Below are 21,770 nucleotides of genomic sequence, written 5' to 3'. Positions count from 1 at the left end.
TCAGGTGAGCGAGATGTTTGACAGTCACTACCATTGTTGCCAACAGAAACATGTGTTACTATTGTTAAGCTTAATCTCGACTTATGTAATCGATATAGCGATGTGCGACAACTTCTAAACTTTTATTATTTTAAAGAGCTGCTAAGTGACTTGGGAACCTCAAGATGTAGATCAGTGAAAACTACAGCATACAGATTTGGAGAAAAGATCTTAAAAGCTCTGTAAAACATCTTGGAATAGTAGCTATTTTTTTTGGAATGTTTGTGCATTTTTCCAAAGCCTTTGAGTGCCTAAGTTACAACATTTAAATATAGTCAGAAGGCCTACGGTGTGCTGGGTTTGATCTTACCTAACTCATCGCATTCAAAGGGTTGTCATTGAAATAAGAAGTTGGGTATGGGTACGGTGAAAAAGTGCTTCGAGGTAGTGTTATAAGATTACTGCTACTTTTTTCCATGTGAATGACATTGGAATTCTGAACAACACACATTTGGTGAACTTTGCCAATGATACAGACTTGCTCGTCATTAGCAGTACCTTATCTGAACTCCTTGACATATCTAGTGGTTAGTTAGAGGCATCACAAGAATAGTCCCTCAAAAACGGTTTGGGGTTGAATGAAGACAAGATCAGCTAGTTATGTTTTAAAACTAAGCGGAAAAAATATTTTTTTTTTTCACAAAAATCTGCTTTTACCCTATGAATATTCTTCTGTCCACCAGCGCCATATTTTTTTAGGCAATTAGTGGAGAATTCTGTAGTGAGGTCCCATATACCAGCCGGGTAAACTCTCTGGGGAGTACTTGCCGCGATAGGACGAGCGTCGGAACGATATCTGGTGCAGATACTTTTCTTTCTCATACCTCAGTAGTTGGATATACCTCCTTTTCTAATGCATTAATCCCCTATCTCTAATATTGATTTACCAGTATGGTATAGTACTGCTAGTATATGTATAAGAAAGCTATAAGTCAAAAAAATCACTAAATCAATAAAATTCTACAAATGATGCTCTTTCCTCAGTCATCCTGTGAGGAGATGCTGCTAATACTATTAAACAAATATGCATATATGAAAATTGCGGCTTCAAGGAAGAGGTGCCTTAAATCTGTCTAACGGAAGTAGTTCTTTTTGTTTCCCTATTCAATAAGAAAAATCCAATAGAGTCTAGACAATATAGCCCAATTCTTCTTCTACCTATCATCTCAAAATTTTTGGAGAAAAGTCTGTCAGGTAGAAAAACAGAGGCGCGCTCTTTGCAGAATTATTCCCACAGTTATACATTCCAGTAGAACGGAAGCACATCATTCTGTGTAGGACGACCTCCTTAATGTATGTCGTGGGCGGTCAGACACAGCATAACTTCCAAAGTCATGGTTGGTGTGGCTTTCATTGCTCCCATTATATTGATGCAAGCTATTCTTTCAACATAGATTTTGACGAATTGTTTTCTGATTCACTTTATGGCTCCAGACAATAGCACTGGTCTTATGAAAGCTGCACTTTATCTCTGCACTCACGCAGACGAATATACATAGACAGATAATAGGAGAAAAATAGACATATAATAGGAGAAAACGCAGAAGAATGGAGCTCCCAAATCTTTCCGGTTACTCCCTTCTGACACTTTTTACGACTTAATTTTTCTTACAGATACTCATTTACCTATCAAGCAATTATCATTATCGTACAAGAATGAAATAGAAATTGTTCGAATAGATTGGTTGCGATGTTGCAGCGATTATCGAAAAAGTCATGTAAAAGCACCTTAAGAATCTTTTATGGACGCAACGGAATAAAATGTTTGAAACAGCTGTTCACTGAATATTTTCTTTTGTTATTAGAAAACTCAAAACTGTTCATTAAATGTCAAAAAAATTACTATTGTAATTAAGTCAGCTGATTGGAAAGGTCAAAAAGGACATGATATTTTTTTCAGATATTTAAATTTAAACCAGTTGATAACTTCAGTTTATTCTCCTGATTGTAAAGTGCTAACGAAAAGCGAATTTTTAATAGTAAGTAGCAAATAAAGTGTAATTAACTAAATTTTAAGTATTTATAAGGAACTTAATTCTATTAAGTTTTTTTTCTGAATCCCCCATGAGTTTGAATACATAATATAATATGTTATGTCAGATTTTAGGTCACATCACAAAACAGTTGAGAGTCTGGTCAAAATTCTGACCCTACATGAGGTATTAATAATATTCTAATAAACAAATTAATTTCATTGTTGTTACAAAAAATAAAAGGATAAAATGTCAAATATACAACCACCAACAAAACTTTAGCAATATAATATATCCGAACATGATCTACTTTAAAATTTCATTACATATAGTAACTCAATGTACATTTTGGAAAACTTTTTTTATATTAAATATATTTCTCAGTCTTTTATAGCTCACCAAGACATACATAGCTGTAATACAGGACATAAAACAAATTTTGTACTTCTCTACTGCGGACAGAGGAGTGCCATATATTTATGTATTTACTTATCCATTGCAGAATTTTTATAAACATAAGAATTACAATTAAATCAAATAAATCTGCCAAAAAAACAATACACCAATATAGGTACAACAAAAAGAAATATATGTATATTTATAACACAGGAAAGACATCTTACATAACACATGAACAAAACAACAATCTCAATATATCAGTAACATATTATAGTGAGAGAGCTGTTCCCTAAATACATCTTATATTAAGTAAATTTTATTAGTAAATTCATTTTAGGAATATTTAAAGCATGTTTTTTAAAGATTTTGACTGAGCTTTGTAGCATATAAGTATTTTATATTATTTTTAGAGTGGTTGACTTTAATTTAATAGGATTACTTTTTTTTTGAATTATTTCTTTGGATGTGGTTGAGATTTTGTTTTAATTACAAGGCTCTAGCTAAATTAGTCACTTGTTGACTTCCATTTTTAATGACCTAATAGTTTCTACTTGCAGGCTTTTCTACTTAATAGTCTTTTAACATTCAAAGTTAATTTATTCAATAATTTTATGCACACATAATGAGGTTACTTTTTTGTGTTAACATAATTCTGTGTACAGGATAAGTTAAGTGCTCAGTTTGAGCTTTGCTGGGTTATGTGTGACTTCAGTAAAGATTTGTTTTCAAAAATATACAGCATATAGCCTGTCTAAAGACCAATCTACAGGATTCTACATATTTAATTTTTTTAATCACTCAAATTATATGCTTTTATGATACAAATAAATTTTCAATCATGCTGTCACTAACCCAAAATATTGACAACAGCTTCAAAATTTGAACAGTCAATATTACATAATTTTGACTGTTCGTTCATTCATATAGTTCTTTGCAAATGGTATTTCCATTCCATTTGCAGTTTTGAAACATTCAGACATTTCCGCTCTTGACTGCTTCCTTACTCTAATTGTTACTATTTGTTATAAGAGTAAGATACCTTGATTTATCATTGTATTGCATAGTGAATTCTAGAGGTTCACTATTTAATGATTTCAGTAAATTTGGCACTCCACTTAGCAGAATTTTTTTTGCTGAAAAAAATATATTTGCCAATTTTGTAGCACTACCCGTTATTTCAGTATTATTTTAAATTTTTGATTTACCTCTAGTTTTGTGACAGATACAGTACATAGATTTTATTTTATCTGATTTCTGCTCTCCCTTTTTAAATTTTCATCATATCCTTTTTTTCTGCTTATACTGATACATATCTTTATAATATTTTTATTTTAATAAAGTAAGGAGAATATCTACCCTTAATTGAATTTCTTGGATCTCAGGATCCTTGAAAGTGCTATTTTTTATAAAATGGGTGAAATTTTTTTTAAAAGGTCCAACTAAAGATTTTGCCTTGATATTGGTAATCAACCCTAGGTTAGAGCTCTTCTATATTTCATTACAATTCTTAAATGTACTTTACCAAGAAGGGTAAGATAAGCTCAAATACTAAAATATATATGGGCATTTGAGCATTAGTATAACATTTTGGAGTTAATGAAACAAAAAATAAGTTAGTAGCTTAAATTCAAATTATTTATTGTGAAAAGAAGTAAATGACAAGTTCTCTATTACAAGAAAACCTACTAGTGCTTTCTCTAACCAGCCAAAGATCTCATAAAGTACATATATTCAAACTGTCCCTCTTATTGAGATGTCCATTTTAAATAAAGAATATATTTTTGGCCTTGTTGACCTGTTAACAGTTCAACAATTCAGGTAATAAAAATACAATATAACATACATTTAACATATACGCCTAAAATGCTATAAGTATTTTTGGACCAGCATCATCTTTGTCTGACCATCTTGACCACAATAATTAATATTTTTGCTCAGGGCTATATTACTATTACAATACCTTTTTAATTAGTAGAATAATGAAAGTATTAAAGTGAGAACTAGTTGGGATTAATGTTCATTATATTTAACAGACTAAATATGTCTTGGTTTTCTGAAGTACAACAGGGTCCCCCGATTGAAGTTTTCCAGTTGACAAAACAATTTGGTGAGGATGACTTTCCACAAAAGGTTAATTTGGGAGTTGGAGGTAAGACATTCATATAAATATGTTAGCTAGACTTTTCATAACATTAACAATCATTAATAAAATTTCGGTTGAACTACCTCTGATTGTGATAATTAAAATCTGTTCATTTTTATTACCTATTATAGAAATATTAAATCCAAACGAGTTATCCTTATCTATATTACACTTGTTTACGTAATCATAAAACAGCTTTCTTATGACGTATGTAATTGTTATCGCCAGTGAGAAAAATATGATATAACAATATCTGTAGTAAAGGAATTTAATTTAAAAATATAATTTTTCCATGAATGTGAATTCCTCAACAATAATATAGATTTTACTTCTCTTTATACGTGTTGCAAAATCTATTTCAGCTTACCGTACTGAAGAAGGTAAACCATGGGTTCTGCCAGTGGTACGAACCGCCGAAAAAGCCTTGGCTAATGATGATTCCTTAAACAAAGAGTACTTCCCTGTACTTGGAATGGACTTATTCGCTTCTTCGGCTACCAAGATGCTTTTGGGCGAAGATAGTCCAGCACTTGCTGAGAACAGGGTATATCCTTAAATTGTAACTTTTACAAAAATCAGAATTTTTTCAATCATAGGCCTTCGGAGTTCAAACCTTATCCGGAACAGGATCCTTAAGAGTTGCAGCGGAATTCTTAGCACGACAAGTCGGCAGCACCGTGTTTTACCAATCAAAGCCAACATGGGGTTCGTTATGCATATTTAGCTCCTAATAATTTGCTTAACCCAATTTATTTTGCAGAAAACCACCGGCTGGTATTCTTAAACGCGGGTTTCAAAGAAGGAAGAGAATACCGTTATTGGGACGCAAACAAACGCGGATTGGACATCGAAGGGTTCCTAGAGGATCTTAGAAATGCACCGGAGGGCGCCGTTATTATTCTTCACGCGGTCGCTCATAACCCGACCGGTTGCGATCCTACCCAAGAACAATGGCAACAAATTGCCAAAGTTATTAAAGAAAAAAAACTGTTTCCGTTGTTCGATTCGGCTTATCAAGGATTTGCTTCAGGAGACTTGGATAAAGATGCTTGGGCAATCAGATACTTTGTTAGCCAAGGGTTTGAATTGGTTTGCACTCAATCGTTTGCTAAGAACTTTGGACTTTACAGTAAGTCTTAACATTTCGTTTCTAAAATATGATCTCTTTATTCATTATTTTTTTAAATAATTTTAGATGAGAGGATAGGAAACTTAGCGGTAGTAACAAACAACACTGCCTGTATTCCTGCAGTGAAGTCGCAACTTACACTTATTATCAGAGGAATGTACTCCAATCCCCCGAGCCATGGAGCAAGAATCGTTTCATACGTGTTGAATAATAAAGAGCTTTATGAACAATGGTAAGTAATATTTCTTCTCTTTATGTACATATTCATATGTAATTTAATTACTTGCACGACATACTGTATCTATAAATAGTGGTAAACATTTTGAAATATGATAAAAATCTTCTGTTGTTCTTCTAAAATTACAATTATTGCAAACGAGAAAATTAAAACACTAGGATAAAGATAAACATGTGGCTAAAACATTTATTTATTTCAAAGGGTAACTAAAATAGTTTCGGTCATCCTCCACTATCCTAACTATTTTAGTTACCCTTTGACATATTAACTCCACTGCAAGTATGGACTACTTCTTCAATTTATTTATTTATTTGTACAAAAAATTATATAATATATATAGCCAGAGAATTTAATAATCATACAATATGCATATAATTAGTTTAAAGTCAATTTTTAACTAGATATTACTGAAAATAACTCATACTAGAAAATATGGCAAAAACAACAATTACAAATCTAATGCAAATTAAAAACCTGTTTAATGGTGTTATCTTTAAGCCATACATTGAATTGTTCTTTTGTATTGTTTGACAACATTAAGGGCTATATAAGTAATACATCTTTATATCCCACAATAACGTTGAATGGGTAATAATATTACATTATGATTTGTATTTGCTCTTGTCTGATTATTTTATACAGAAATAATAAAATCATCTCAACTATATCACTGAACGCAGTTTTGACCAGTATGTGAATGGAATATAATATATAATAATGTAAATATTAGCAATTCAGGTAATTTTAAAATACATTTACATTCAAAGGAGTTTCTTTTATTTATCGTGGGTGCTTTTTCTCGAATACTTCACTGCGATAATGACAGTGGTTTGCAGGATAGATTTCCATGTAAGTTCTTCCAGTTGCAAGCAGAATCTTAATTGTAAATACTTAATTTAGAGTCTATGAATTTTAAAATAGATAAAAAACGACAAAACATACACTTCACGATTTTTAGTGTTTCAGTAAACATGAAACAACATTTTCAATACTGTTAGATCAGATTTGCAGCCTCAGTTGATGTGTTGGAAATGTCCATTAAAATTTAAGGGGGCAAGTATCCTATGCCCTTGACTTAAATTACTCATTTAAAAATGGCTTGAATAAGCATAATGATAAGACTGCAAACTTATATATTGACGTAAAAGAACTACTAATGTTTAATATAATAATCCACACCTTTTGCCTTCTAGGAGAGACCATATCAGAGTAATGTCTTCAAGAATCATCGAAATGAGAAAACGTTTGCGTGAAGAACTCGAAAAGCTAAACACGCCCGGAGATTGGTCGCACATAACCCAACAAATCGGCATGTTCTCCTATACAGGCTTAAACCGTAAGTACTATTAAACTTACTTGAAACTGCTTGTAATTGAAACTTTTATTGCAGAAGAACAATCGATGCATATGGTTAAACAACATCACGTTTACATGCTAAAATCGGGCCGTATCAGCATGTGCGGCATTACTCCTAATAATGTCGGTTATGTGGCCAAATCGATATGCGAGACTCTTACTACACTGCCTTCGAAGTATTAGGGGGATGGTTTTTAGTTTTTTGGGCTGTTTTTTTAACGGAAGGATATTATGACAATTTTAAAAGTTTTTGTTGCATGTAATGTAAGTTAAAAATATATATTGTTGTTATGTAGTCGTCAATTGGTGTTTATAGTTTTATTGTTGAAAATTTGAAATGTTTTTAACAAATGCCCCGAATTCTTGGTACTTTCCACTCGATATGGAATTTTCGATTTTTCTTTCACATTCGTCATTTGCTACAAAAGTTAAATTTATATTTTTCAAAAAACGATTTACGCAACTGAAATTTCTATAACAGTGGCATAAAAAAAAACTAAAATTGTATGATTTACGATAAATTGTATTAATTTTAATTTTGTCATTTGATTCTCGTTGATTTTGGTCAACATACTTTCAATTCGTTTGAAAATTTTTATTGTGCAGGACTTAGATTATGGCTTTCATATTCCTAATAAGCAATGCACACTGTCATCAAATTTGATTAATTTTACCTAGAGACACTAATCAATGTGTTGGACACTTATGTCTTATGAGCTCAAAAAATTGTCTATTTTTGCAGTTACACATTTCTTACATTTCGAACTTGAAATTGTCGTTTTTTGGCTTTCATATCCAGGGTTTAGTTTATTCCATTTTGTTATTCACTAGTTTGAATTTTCTATGAAGTAATAGAATTAGATTATTGAATTTTTGATTTAGAAGAATCAAAATTGTTTAGACTTCATTTTCTGTTAGTTTTCCGCTAAATAAGAAATCAGTTTTCCAAAAAACAATGCCTGTCATTGAATTACTTTAATTTTCCAAAAAATTACTGTATTTTGACTTTCGTAGTCTTCAACTGGAAAACCATCAGTAATTTATGATTTGTCTCCTAAATCCACTTTTTTGATTAGAAATAATTCTTTTCGATAATGGAATAGGATCGTGTAATGGGAAACAAAGTTTCAGGGATAATTAGCCGCCTGAGAAAGGATAATTTAACGATTTACACTACATTTTCTTCGAAAAGTGATGCTCAACAACTCATGGTAATTTATGGTGTCGAACGTCTTTTCATAGTCAACGAATACTAGTACTAAGGGCTTGTTTTATATGCTTTTTTTCAGTGATTTTATTACCTGGAATTGGTCATCTGTTCCATATCCGCCTCGCAAACCCGCTTGTTTTGCTGGTACAGCTCAAGTTTATTAGTAATAATAATTTGTCTAAGGTGCATCAACAGACCTATAGGTCTGATAGTTTTCTGTGATGATTACTGTGAAACTTAAGAAAATCCAGAAAAATTAAACTTAAAAACCGTAAAAGTCAGCAAAACTCCAAAAAAACACAAAAAATATAGGGAATCCCAGGAAACGTAGTGAAATTAAGGATTAAATCCCAGTAATAAAAATAGAAAGCATTATGAAATATAGTTAAGCTGATAAAAAAAACGTAGAAATTTGGGAGAAAAAAAAATCACATTTTTAAAATGGGCACAACATTTTAAAAATCTATTGAATATTTTAAGCCAGTTTCCCATGTACCGTTCATATTTTCCAACTTTCCATAAGTAGTTTTGCATTCATTGTCCTTTTATTTAATTTAAAATGTTAAATTTTGACTCGGATCACCTTATAACAAAACGTTTTTATCTCGAATTTAATTTTTTAATTAGTGTCTTAAACTACCTATTAAGTTTATGGTTTTTTTTAAGAAAATAAATTAAAACAGAGCCAGATTTAATAAGAATTCCACCTTGTGCGTAATGGAAAATGCCGCCCTAATTAATTAAAGATGTGTATTTCTGTATATGTTACTAATGTTAAAAAATCGTTGACTACACAATTTAAAGATATAATAAAACCATTTCACGTAACTGTATTTATTTATTGAAGAATTGTAAGAAAATAGTTATATCCTCCTGGGACTAGCGTCCATTTAAATGGACATGCCAGTTTTATGTTTCCAGTTTCGTTAATTTATTATTTAAGCAGCTTAGACCTCGCATCCACTACGTTGGACACTTCGGTGCTGCAGCCTAGTCCGATTCGATGGACTTTAATTGTGCACATGTGCTGGGAATCAGTTGTTTGTTTTCTGTTGTGATGGCGGCTGCACGTGGTTCTCGTTATGATGGTATGTAGCCTATTTTTTAACGTTTTGTAATGATTTTTGTGAAAGTTTTTATTTGCAAATGTTTAATAGACAAATTTAAATAACATTACAATAATAAAAAATTAAATAAGTTTTGTATTACCCTAAGTTATTCGCGTCCATTTAAATGGACATTGGGCCTATCTCATGCACATTTTAAATTAACTTATTTTAGGAATTTTTGGCAATCAAAGAGTGGCAATCAACAACAACATTTTTCAGAGGGCTTGAAAAATGTTGTTGTTGCTGCCCCTGATGGTTTTGTCGTAGACTTTGAATTATATCAAGGAAAAGATACTTTTCCAGATGATTCTGTAAAACGGTGTTGGACCTTCTGCTGTTGTTCGCCTTGGAAGGACATTATTTCCTGGAAGTCATGTGTACTGCAATAGATATTTCACGACAATACCACTTCTCGAATAGAAAGAGAAATATTGTACTGGAACCATTATGAAATCTCGTGTACCAGCAGCAGCAAATTTAACTTGGAAAAAATTATGACCATGATAGGTAGAGGCAGCTCGAAACAAATTGTAAGACAAGATGGCGAAATAGTAGTTGTACAATGGTATGATCTGAAATCTGTACTTTTGGCATCTACTGCTCTAGGAATTCAACCTAGCGATGAGTGTAAAAGGTGGTCTAAGAAAGACTCTAAATACATTCAGGTTAAAAGACCTAACGTTGTTGTTAAATACAACGATTGTATGGGAGAAATAGACTTGATAGACCGAATGATTAGCTATTATAGGATTCGAGCCAGATCAAAAAAAATGGACTGTAAGAGTCATTTTCCATTTCTTTGATCTAGCAATGGCTAACTCATGGATTTTTTATCGAAGAGATAAAAAAATATTTTAAATCCCTCCACGCAAAATACAACAATATTTAGATTTTAAAATCGAAATTGCCACTCAACTTTTGACAAATACACCCAACCCACAAAGTGAATCCCAAGAAAACATCCGAGGTGTAGGTACTAGAAGAAATCCTGAAGGAAATATCTTTGTCGATTCACCGTCATCGTCATTAGGCACCGAAAGAAAACGGAAACAACACTTTCCAGAAATTGCCACAGACTTAAAAAATTCGGTTAGATGTAAAAATGACTCTTGTGCCAAAAAAACCAAAAAAGTTTTTTTGTCAGACAGTCACCATGACAAAGAAAAGGCAAGATGACTTTAGGGAAGAACGGGAAAGAACTGTATGCTGCCAGCTCAAAATAGATCAACATGGAAGGAAGTGGAAATGGCCTCTGTCCAGGAGTGGGTTAATACAGACAGTATTTTAAACTCATCAAGATCTGAAGTATAAGCTTTTCTCAAATATTCTGATCTTTTATGAATTTCACTTGAATTGATTTTGCCAACTTCAGTAATCAGAAAATTCGTCGTAGATTTTGTTCATATGGTAGGCACCTTTTTCTTAACACAGAATCGACGTTGTGAAGGATGAGGTTCGCCGGAAAATGATCACTACCTCACAACTGATGCCCCATCTGGTGATCCTGTTTTTTTTTCAGCCTGTATCTTTGTTTTTCTTCATCTGGACCGTCTCCCCAACGCTTTCTGCTAAACTCCATTGGTGTATCAGCTACTACTTTAATCACTTACTTATAATACTGGCAATAACAACTATTTCTGCAACCCTTTATTAACAGCATGGATCTGTTTCGGGTCACTATATTGAATTCAAAATCCTCTAGCTTCTTGTCGTGTAATCACATCGCGTATTTTTACTGTTTCATGACTAGCTGCCCATCTTGTTGCCGGCAAAGATTTCAAGACAACGTTTGTTCCACCTTGAGTTTGTAGAGTTGGCAAGAGATTCGTAGGCACGGTAAAAAAATTATACAATGCTTGAACTGCCCAACTAGCAATTTTAGTTACGGCTACAACATTGTTTGACTATATTACTTTATTCAAGTAATAAATCGGTAACTGGTACCAAAAAAATATCTTATAAGTTTAAATAACTGCCAAGTAAAAAATAGTAGTAAGAAATACGTAATATTAACTTAATAGTTGACTATAAAGTAATTATTACTTTGCGGTAACTCTGATGGTAGCTGATACCGCTTAGCGACCTGACCTAATTACCTTTACAACGTCGTTACAATAAAGTAGAAAATATTGGTCGGTGGGACGATTAAATGGGAACATTTAAGTAAGCGCGAGTACAAAGTTAAATTTCAAGTTCTTGCGACTACATACGAACATCAAAATATTACCACGCAGTAATACACTTTGAAGTAATATTATCAGTAACAAGACCGAAATAGTTACCCTTATTTCTTCTTTAAAGTAATATTTACCACCTTGGCTATTAAAGCAAATTACCTTTAATTAATTATTTCTCCTATGCAGTAAAATATACTTTATAGTAGCATTTTTTTGAAATAATTTACTTATTCCTAAGTCATTTTTACTTTGAAGTAACAAAAGAAACTTCTTGGTAACTCTAACAACAATTCGCCATATTTTTTTTAATTATTTGACTCCATTTTGTGAAAAGGTATTGCACGATTTTATGAATTTGCTACTTTTACATTTTATGCAATTTTTATTAAATTATAGACTTCATATATTCATAAGAGTAAAAAGGAGTAAACAAAATTATCTACCTTCTTTAAAAAATTAAATTTAAATATTTAGACTTAGTATATTTTTTTTGTTAAAAGTCATTATTTTAATGAGGCGTTCTTTATTTTCGTCCTATATTGCCTATGTTTAACAGTAAAATTTGCTTCGTTTACATTTTTCCACTCCGGTAAGCGATAATATCAGCTATATTAAATACAATATGAAGTAGATTAACCCCGATACAACGCCATCACTTAGAATAAAGACGGACATATAAAATTATTTGTGTTGACAAAGAAAGCGAATCAAAATGTTTTGCATAATATTGTCTCAGTAACTTCTTAGTAACTAGCACTGCACAATTACTACTTTATGACATCCCGAAAACAACTATGGGACGTTAAAAAGAAGTTCCCGGGACGATAGAATTACGTATTTGCTACAGCAAAATCATTCCCAATTTTGGTAAAAAAGTTGTAACAGAACGGTGCCTAAACGGTTCCCGCGACTAGTAACCACAACTTTAAAGTATTCTTTATAGTCGCGATTACGTAGCTGTTGCCAAAAATGCTAGTTGGGTGTATTAAAAAAGAAAAATGCTCCGGTACAACTTTCAACTATGATTCAAACGTTATTCTAGCAATGATATTTTTACATTGCATTGACTCTGGAAAAACAAAGATGAATTCACCCAAATGAATAGAAGCGAAAACACTCCTAAGATCCATAGATCACTTTTATTAAATACATCTACTTAAGTGTTGTAAAAATTGTTCACAAATTTTATGCGTGCGCACCGGAAACTGTTGGTGTAAGAATGTTCAGTTAGTTTTTCCTTACTAATATAAGGGTCAATTTATACCGTGTCGGACAATAAAACAAAAAGCATACAGGGTCAAAAAGCTTTTTATTTTATTTAACAGAAAAAATCGTTTGCTGGACTAAATCCTATATCTAAAAGTGTAAAGTCAAGTAGCAAAAAAATATTTAAATATCTTTTACAATAATTTTTTTTTGTTTATCTCTTACAACAAATACGCTCGTGTACTCTATAAACATTGTGTTTTCACATTAAAGCTATTTTAATGATATGTATTTGTTACAAGTAAGCCTTGACATCTTTTAAGCAAGGGTACTCTAATAGCTTTTCGTATTTAGTTTACGAGTCAGGGTAAAAACGTGCCGATTTAAAATCCCTTTTGTGATTTGAGTGCCACCTTTTTAGAACATTGTTTCACTCAAATCCCAAAATTCCTGGGCCGATATGTGCAACAATCGATATGTAAATGTAGACTATGATATGCATTATTTATAACAGCACTCTTAAAACGGAGCGGTACGTAAACATTCTCAGTCATTCCTGGTACAAAAAACAGCATTTTTTACGTAATCTAACATTATCCTAATAAAATTTCCTAATAAGGGTCTTGTATGGACATTTAACCTGTGAAGGTCTAATAAAGATTTGTTGCTAAGTGTAAGGTTTAAGCGTATAAAGTAAAAAAAAAGGAGTTTTTGAGCAAATACGCTAATTCGTACAGGTTATGTGTATTTACAATTTCGGTAAAAATCTATATTATTTTATATAAGAGCTTGTCGATGTCTGCCTGTTAAAAAAATAATTAACCGTCAACTCCGAAATACCTTATAAGATATTTAAAAGTTCACAAGGCTATATATATTATAAACTATATTATATTAAGTTTTACTCAAACCCTCACTAACAACCACCTATATATTTGATTGTCAATATAAATGACACAGTGTTCTACGGACAATTATTGAACTACTAGTGCATATTAATTAATTTTTTCACCGTCTAACAGAAATTATTAATTTATAAGGAAAATTTGCTTAATAGTTTTGTCCTTAGAGAAGAATATTTTGTTTTTTGCTTAATAGTCATATTTCAGAAACTTTTTTATATATTTAATGTCTCTTCCTAATAATTTGTAAATTACTTTAGGCATTTTTATAGGGTTTTCATTTAAAGTTAAAGCATTTCCTAACTAGGGATTTTGTATCTATAGATTCTTGTGCCACAAATATTTCTTCAGTTAGAACCAGATTTACAATGGGAATACCTGGGGAAATGGAATATGTATATATTTTTCACATTTACAGCATTCTTTATAGTAAATTAATTCAATTTCAAACTTTGCAAAAATCTGTAAGTTCTCGTGAAATATTTCAATATTTCTTCAAAATTTTCCTAATGGAAAGTCTAAAATCACAAAGTTTCATCGAAAATTAGAGGACTTGATGAGAATGTTGTCAAAATTTCCGGAATATCTTGAAGTTTTCTTTTCGATTTTCTTAATATAAAGGCACGTCAGAATTGATTTAAATATTTGATGAACTTTGATTATAAAGTATTTGCGACAATTGTAAAAATTCTTCTAAAAGGTTCCAATTAACAATTCAAAGTAACAACTTGACAATTTATTTATTTTTAAGTTTAAAACTATAATTTTTATCGGAAAATATTAAAATTTCCAATACAAATTAAGTGTCAATCCTAAATTTCCAAATATATTGAAATTTAAGGATTTATTGGAAAAAACTCGAAATTGTTTTTTACAAAATCAAAAGGTCAACTCATCCAAATTTCATGCTTTAAATCATAAAAGATCTACAGGATTTCAGAAAAATCCTAAACATTGTGACTCTAAGGACAAAACTATTTAAGCCATACAATATAAACAAAATACGTAACGACAAAAACGTTTTTTCCCTAAATTACCTAACTTAAATCTATCAATACCCTTACATTGTTCAAGATCTATAAGATCTAAAAAATATCACTTACGAATTAATTCAGCTAAAGCATCGTTGCACCCTGACCCGCCCAGGACACTAAGACCCACAAGGAAGACAATTTTAAGAACTCTACATTAAAAGCAATTCAACTATAAAAAACAAAATAAAGACAACGTGTTTTCCATTTCATCTTTTCTTTTTTTATAAATATATCTAAAGATCTGAGCAATGCCTTTGAAACGACAGTCGGTGACTAATGCAGTCTATGTTAACAGTAACAATTAAAAGTCAACAACAATTTATATATACACAGTTAGTTTAAATTTATAGCCAGTGTTTCAAAGACACCATTACTAAGCTAAGTGATATGTGTACTCATCAGTCTTATTGTCATGAAATTGTTAAATTCATTTGGATTAGTTTAGTAAGACATAAAAAAATAACGGTTAGAAGGTGTGAGGAGTTGGAGGAAATAGGACCTGCTGACGTTTCCATCGGCACTATTTCGATTTCGGCCATTTTGAACACCGATAGTAAAACGTGCGATAGGAATTCCGAGTGTCTGTTGTTTACTCTTTCTGTGATTAGTTCGAAGTATTCTGCGCATTCCTCCTGAAAACAGTTTTGTGTGTTACTTACTTTTTAGTATAAACTTGATTGTTTAATGAAACAAGTGTTGGTAAGTTTTTTTTAAAGTTTATTTGTAGTTCTAGTTCTTTCATTATAAATTTGATCTTGGTACTGACTTTTTACATTATATACTACTTTGAATATAAATATGTTTCAAAATGCAATGATAATAAGTTTTTGAAATCCATCACTCTTGAAAGAAGATTATTTCGTGGAGAAAAGACTATCTTCTAAGAAAGTACCTTCCTTATTAATCATCCACTTTACTTCCAAAATGGACTCATTCAAAACAAACTAATAATTAAGCTCCTCGTATGGCAACACTGTTTGGAGTTAATCATAATTCGTATTCTTTTTTTACCAAATCAGCTTTTAATCACTCAACTTACCTTTTCTCTATGCCATATTTCCAAAGGAGTCATTTTTGAAGTGTCGATTTCATCTGATAGTCTGCCCACCAGAATCACGTTCTCCCTTGTGGAATTGAAGAATTCCAGAGTGCATAAAGTCTAAGAAAAACATATATTACTCAAAGATCTTTTGAGAATATTCATACATTATTCATATTTTTTTAAAAGATGAATATTCCTATAGCTCTTTCACAACCAACAGTAAGAAATATGCAAAGCATTTTTACAAGTCAAAAGTAAAAGTCATATCAAAAGAAAGCTCAAAATTGGGCATTACTTTAATTAAACACTATTTAATTTTTTTTAAACGAGAATTTAAAACATAATAACCAAGACATCTAAAGGACAGATAATAAAGGATGATATTCCTATCAGTATTTACAAATTTCTACTGACGACTATTTTGACATATTTGACTGGAAATCGTGGTCCTGATTTTGCTTTTACTGAAGTTACCTTTAATCAAGTGCGACAAGTGATTGATGCTATGAATAATAGTCAAAGTAGAGATCCAAATAACTGCAATATGCGGGTCATTAAAACGATAAAAATTTTGATTATTATTCCCTCAGCAAGATTATCTAACTTACCTATAACACAAGGTATTTTTCCTAATTGTCTCAAAATCGCAAAAGTCATACCAGTACATAAGATTCGATGTCGGACCTTGAGAACTATGGTCTAATTTCTCCGGTCCAAATTGAGGACTACTTTGAAAGTAATTTCCTGTTCTATATAAACCAACACGGTTTTAGACATCAACACCAATTCAGCAGTCAGGGATCTGTGTGATAAAATTCTAGAGGGTTTTTGAAAGGGGTGTGTACTCTCAGGCGACTTTTTGAGGGTTTCTACTACTACTACTCTACTAGTACTCTTCTCCAAATTATCAAGGTGCATATTTCTGTTAAGAAACTTAGTCACCTCAGTTGCAGCTTGTACACCGAGAAGCGCTTATTTTGGATATTTCCACTCCTTAATGACCTACTGCTTGTTTAACTGGAGCCATTCTGCTCATACTTTCAAAATATTTGTATTAGAACGAACGTGCGTGAGAGTAATTTCTGGTCTGGGCTACAAAGAATGCTGAAGGTTGGAATTCAAGAAACTGGGTATTCTTACATTACCGCATGCCTATATCTTGCAATGCTTACTGTATGTCAGGGGCAACGTTCGTGGGCTTATGACTTATATTCACGTTTTTTCATGGTCTCTTACCACACCAGAAACCACAGAGCCTTGGTGCAGCCGTATCGAAGGCTCTGCAGATCCCGTAAAGGTACAGTTTTTATGTAATCTCATTATGAGATACAGTTTTTTAATGTGTTGCCTCTCTTTGTTAAGGAACTATCCCTTGCTGCATTGAAGGTCAAGATTAGGGACTGCCTAATTAAACACGCCTTTTACTTGTTAATTGGTGAAATGAAAAAAACAAATAAAATATAATCCAAAGATCCTGTGGGCATGGGCAGAATGGCATAGGTAATTTCCGAGGCAAATTAACCATGATAGGCTGTAAGTAGGTACTTTAAAGAGACCTGAGATGACAAACTCCGAATAAGATAAATTGATTTTGACAACTTTTTACTTTCGAGACACGTCGGACCCAAATCAAGAAAATATCAAGATGGACACTCGGGAAACAGACACTCTGTTGGCAATGGGAATGTGCTGCTTTTCAGAGAATGAATTAGAAGATTGAGAGAGAATCTGAAGAGATAGATTTAGATTTTGCTGTATTACGACAAAGTCTATTTGCCAAAAACCATCACTCCAGACCCTAGGACAGACCCTTAAGGTACACCCAAATGTACCAATCCCCCTGAGATGGAATGGATACATATTGCCTCCTTTCAGAGAAGTGAGAATCCACCAGTAGAACATCCAAATGGAAACCATAAGAAACAAGTTTTCTGAGCAAAATACTATGAGAGACACAGTCAAATGCTCCAGTCAGGTCCAGACGCAAATGTACCCACTTCAGAACCCTCAATGACCTGATTTACAAGATGGTACTGTAGATTTATTACTCTGAATGTCAAATTACCTCTGAAAGAATAAGTTATATCTTTCGAAGTGGTCACATCTGTATTTTCAAAGCCCGTTCAAAAATTTTAAAAATAACATATATACTTGTATTTGTCATATGGTGGTCTTTGTTTTTGAAGCCTTTTTTATATAACTTTGGCTCCTTAAAAGATTGACTTTGAGGAGCATGATTTAAAGAAACCTACATCGCTTCTAATTGGTCAACGCGCCGTTAAATTCCGAGCGATCCAATACCTGCAGTTAAGAGAGCGTATTATTTACGTTTGGCCTCTTGGTTTTGAATGGACCATAGTAGTATCTTAGAACATTGCAGAAAGTAAAACATTCAACCAACAATCATTTACTTAACTTACCCCATTTCCTTTATCAGCCTCCTCCCTAATAAAAGCCTGCAATACTCTCGCCACATCCTGTATCACCACCAGATGGGTGGTGTGATTCTTATTCAATTCCCGCTCATCCACCTCACTATACCCCAAAAACAAAAATGTCCCATGGGGTAAAGAATAGTCTGTTGGCGAAGGTTTCATGCAAATAAATCTCCCCGAATAGCAAAGACAACGTCCCCTGAACGCTTGGTATGCAGGAGCGGCGTGATTGTAGAACGCAAACTCGGTTTTGCAGGGCATTCGATCAATGCAGATGGTGCGGCAGGTGAGTATTTCTCCTAACTCGCACTCGCAGATGTCCGAACATTCAAACTCGTCTTCATGGTATATCTGGAAAAGAAGAGTAGACAGGTTTGGCTTTTTAAACGGAGAAACTCTGACTCACTCTTTTAAAACTGCCCTCTCGGATCAATTGGTCCGGAAATTGCGGTCTCTGCACTATACAAGATCCTGAAAAGAAGATTTTTTTTTTGGTGAAACTGAAGATTAGCAAAATAATAACTGATGAAAAGTTAAAGAGAATGAAAATTTAGTACTTGGTGGTGCTGTGGTAGTAGTCGTAGTCGCTCTAGTCCTCTTAGTCGTAGGAGTCCGCATAGTTGTTACCGTAGTCAACATAGTGGTGACCATTGTAGTAGACGTTGGCACAAAAGCTTGAGGTGGTGGTAAGAATTCTGTGGCCATAGGAGTTCTAAAAGGCATCTCAGTCGTCGTCGGTCTAACGGCAACGAAACGAACTGTTGATGGGGTTGTGGTTGTGGTGGTTGATGTGGTACTCGTTGATGTGGTGGTACTTGTGGTTGTAGGACGAGTCGGGGTGTGCGTGGAGTGTCTGCTTTGTTCCGTCGCTTTCTTCATGTGAAAGTGTTTTTGCGCTTCGACTGTAACAACGTACATGGTATTGAAAAACATCAGGAGCACAAATTAGAATTTTTATTTTTGGCTTAAAAAATATACTCAATTATAAGGCTCTACATTTTTGATACGATTAGCGATCTTTATGTACCGATATTTTGACACAAATATTTAGGTCACTGTAATTGTGGGTGCACCATGCTGACTTCACTACTTCAGACAAACAGAAAAAAGGAAGTTGGTTTGGTTTCTTTGGATGGAAATGGTTTCTTTGTAAACAAATTAAATAACGACATTCTCTTTTGTCATTTTAGAACGATAGCAATTTCGATTATAGTTTCCAATCATATACCTAGAAACCAAATACTCATAAGATCCCATAACTGATGAAGCTATGAAAGCAAAATCAAAAGTTATATAAATTTGACTTAAGTGTATCTCACAGTGGAAAACTCGTCAATGCACATGAATGAAAACAAGCATTATCATTCGTTCAACTTTTTGTCAATCAACGATAAGAAGGTTTTACGCAGGCGCATAGATAGCTTTCTATGTTGGCTTTATTGTTCTCAGGTTGTTACCAGTATTCAGTTTGATTGTCTACGTATTACGATAATAAGGTAATTAAGTATTCTATTCTAGGCATTCTAATGGAAATGGCAATCAATTATTTTTCTGGGTCTTGGAAAAAGAAGACTTTAGTCGGAAAAAGTTTTGAAGTTCCATCATGAGTATGATGGAACTATACATACTAAATTATGATTGCTTACAAATGTCAAACTTTACATCACTGTGATCTGTCAAGTTATAATGATTACAAGAACCACACAAGTATTTTTTTTTCGGTCTTTCTTGAAAAACTAACCATTTTGGTCATAAGAATCTTTGTCCTACTATAATCATCATTTATGTCATGATGTGTTAATCTCGAACGCTAGCAGTTACAATAAATATTCAATACAAGTATACTACACATATTTTGACGGGAATTGCAACAAATAATTTCTTCCTGGCATCCTTGGAAAATATACCCTTTAGTCATAAGTAATTTGTTTAATTACCCATGTATAATATAAGTCAAAGTTATGGCCTCTTTGTTAAAATTTTAGAGTCAAAATTTTAAAACGTTATCTTGTGTCAATCATGATCTTTTAATCCCGAACGATAGTAATTACAGTAAATAGCCCAAGTATTGTACATGTATTCTGATGGGAATTACAATAAATTATTTTTATTGGTATTCTTGGAAAAAGTACACTTTGATCACAAGAACCTCATTTAATTAACCATTTTCAATATAAAAATTATGGCTCTTTGTAAACGTTAAAATTGTCAAACGTCATCACTTGTGTAAATCATTCTTGTGTCAATATTAAATGACAGCAATTATGATAAATACCCAATACAAGTATTGTAAACGTATTCTCATTAGTGTAATAAATTAATTTTTACTGGCATTTTTGGAAAATGTACATTTTGGTCCTGAGAACCTTGTTTAATCAAAAGTTTTTAATATAAGTCAAGGTAAAATTATAGTCCGTTTGTAAAGGTCAAAATTATCAAACATTGTTAAAGTCATTTGTCAATCTAGAACGATAATGTAATTACAATTATTTTGCAATACACATATTCTTATTGAAATATTTCTTTTGGTGCTTGCTTCACGGCGTAAGACCCATGTTTCAAGAGACGATCACTCCATAGATAATAAACTAATTATAAATGGATCACTCATTGTACATTTATGATGTTTGACGAGCGGATGTATTAATAGTGACGTTATACTTTACAATTCAATCGCTTAGTACTAGTGACAGTGAATTAAACTCTAAAGTTTAAAAACATTTTTAATATGTCCTTTTGTGCTACCGACGTTTATATTATTTACAGTTTGGTGTAGGCTCATGCATGTATTTTTAAACTGTCTTGTAATTAATACAAAACTTACCAACACAAGGATTGACCCATAACAGTCTTTGCCAACCCAAACACTCGTAAATATTTCCCACGTCAGTTCCCTTACATGCGCAGGTGGTTCTCAAATCTGTTCCCAAAATACCCATGATGGACTTTCTGCATTCCGATGGTGAGCCTGCGCACTTTTTCGTTACCGTGTCCACTGCGCAGGATTGTTCGAAATATTCTAGTTTTATCCTGAAATTGAGAACAGTCATTTTTATTTAAAAGAAATCTTTTATTTCTGCAGTGAATTAAATGATAATTTGCAGCTTATGTGTAAATGACAAAACGTAATTTTGTAATCTTAAATTTTCTCAATTATAAAAACCCCGATAGTGTTAGAAAATATAGTTTAAGGTAATCATGAGGTAATCAATCAATGATTTGGGTAAGCAAATTGACACAAGTGATATTGATAGATAAAATAACTCATTCTGGCAGATATGAATTTGGCGCCTTGCCGCAAAAGCAAATTATATAGTACACTGAAAGACTTGGTTAAATATTCTTATCTCTTTAATTCTTAAGTTCTTAAGAATAATA

The 21,770-nt window shown here is 32.5% G+C and overlaps 2 protein-coding genes across 6 annotated transcripts in view; one reads left to right on the top strand and one right to left on the bottom strand.

Annotated features, from left to right (window-relative positions):
• Positions 1 to 1,856: 1,856 nt before the first annotated feature.
• Positions 1,857 to 7,580, top strand: LOC126743926 (aspartate aminotransferase, cytoplasmic). Its single transcript, XM_050451207.1, has 8 exons — positions 1,857 to 2,018; positions 4,445 to 4,560; positions 4,917 to 5,098; positions 5,151 to 5,259; positions 5,315 to 5,683; positions 5,750 to 5,915; positions 7,115 to 7,257; positions 7,312 to 7,580. The coding sequence occupies exons 2-8, from the start codon at positions 4,452 to 4,454 to the stop codon at positions 7,458 to 7,460; spliced, it is 1,227 nt and encodes a 408-aa protein (XP_050307164.1). The 5' UTR covers positions 1,857 to 2,018; positions 4,445 to 4,451; the 3' UTR covers positions 7,461 to 7,580.
• Positions 7,581 to 13,063: 5,483 nt separating this feature from the next.
• The window catches only part of LOC126743654 (uncharacterized), a 116,016-nt gene continuing 107,309 nt past the window's right edge, over positions 13,064 to 21,770 (bottom strand). For 4 of the 5 annotated variants that reach the window (XM_050450851.1, XM_050450849.1, XM_050450850.1 and 1 more), the window contains 6 exons: positions 21,217 to 21,422; positions 18,950 to 19,294; positions 18,799 to 18,863; positions 18,378 to 18,743; positions 15,955 to 16,074; positions 13,064 to 15,547 (listed from right to left, as the gene is read on the bottom strand). In XM_050450851.1, the coding sequence (XP_050306808.1) occupies positions 15,326 to 15,547; positions 15,955 to 16,074; positions 18,378 to 18,743; positions 18,799 to 18,863; positions 18,950 to 19,294; positions 21,217 to 21,422 (1,324 nt within the window). In that variant the 3' untranslated portion in view covers positions 13,064 to 15,325. The remainder of the gene's footprint in view (positions 15,548 to 15,954; positions 16,075 to 18,377; positions 18,744 to 18,798; positions 18,864 to 18,949; positions 19,295 to 21,216; positions 21,423 to 21,770) is intronic. The other variant, XM_050450853.1, reaches the window with a different exon arrangement.

This window comes from Anthonomus grandis, chromosome 13 (assembly GCF_022605725.1).
Source record: "Anthonomus grandis grandis chromosome 13, icAntGran1.3, whole genome shotgun sequence".
In the NCBI taxonomy this organism is placed as follows: Eukaryota; Metazoa; Arthropoda; class Insecta; order Coleoptera; family Curculionidae; genus Anthonomus; species Anthonomus grandis.
This window is presented reverse-complemented; position numbering and strand designations above follow the sequence as displayed.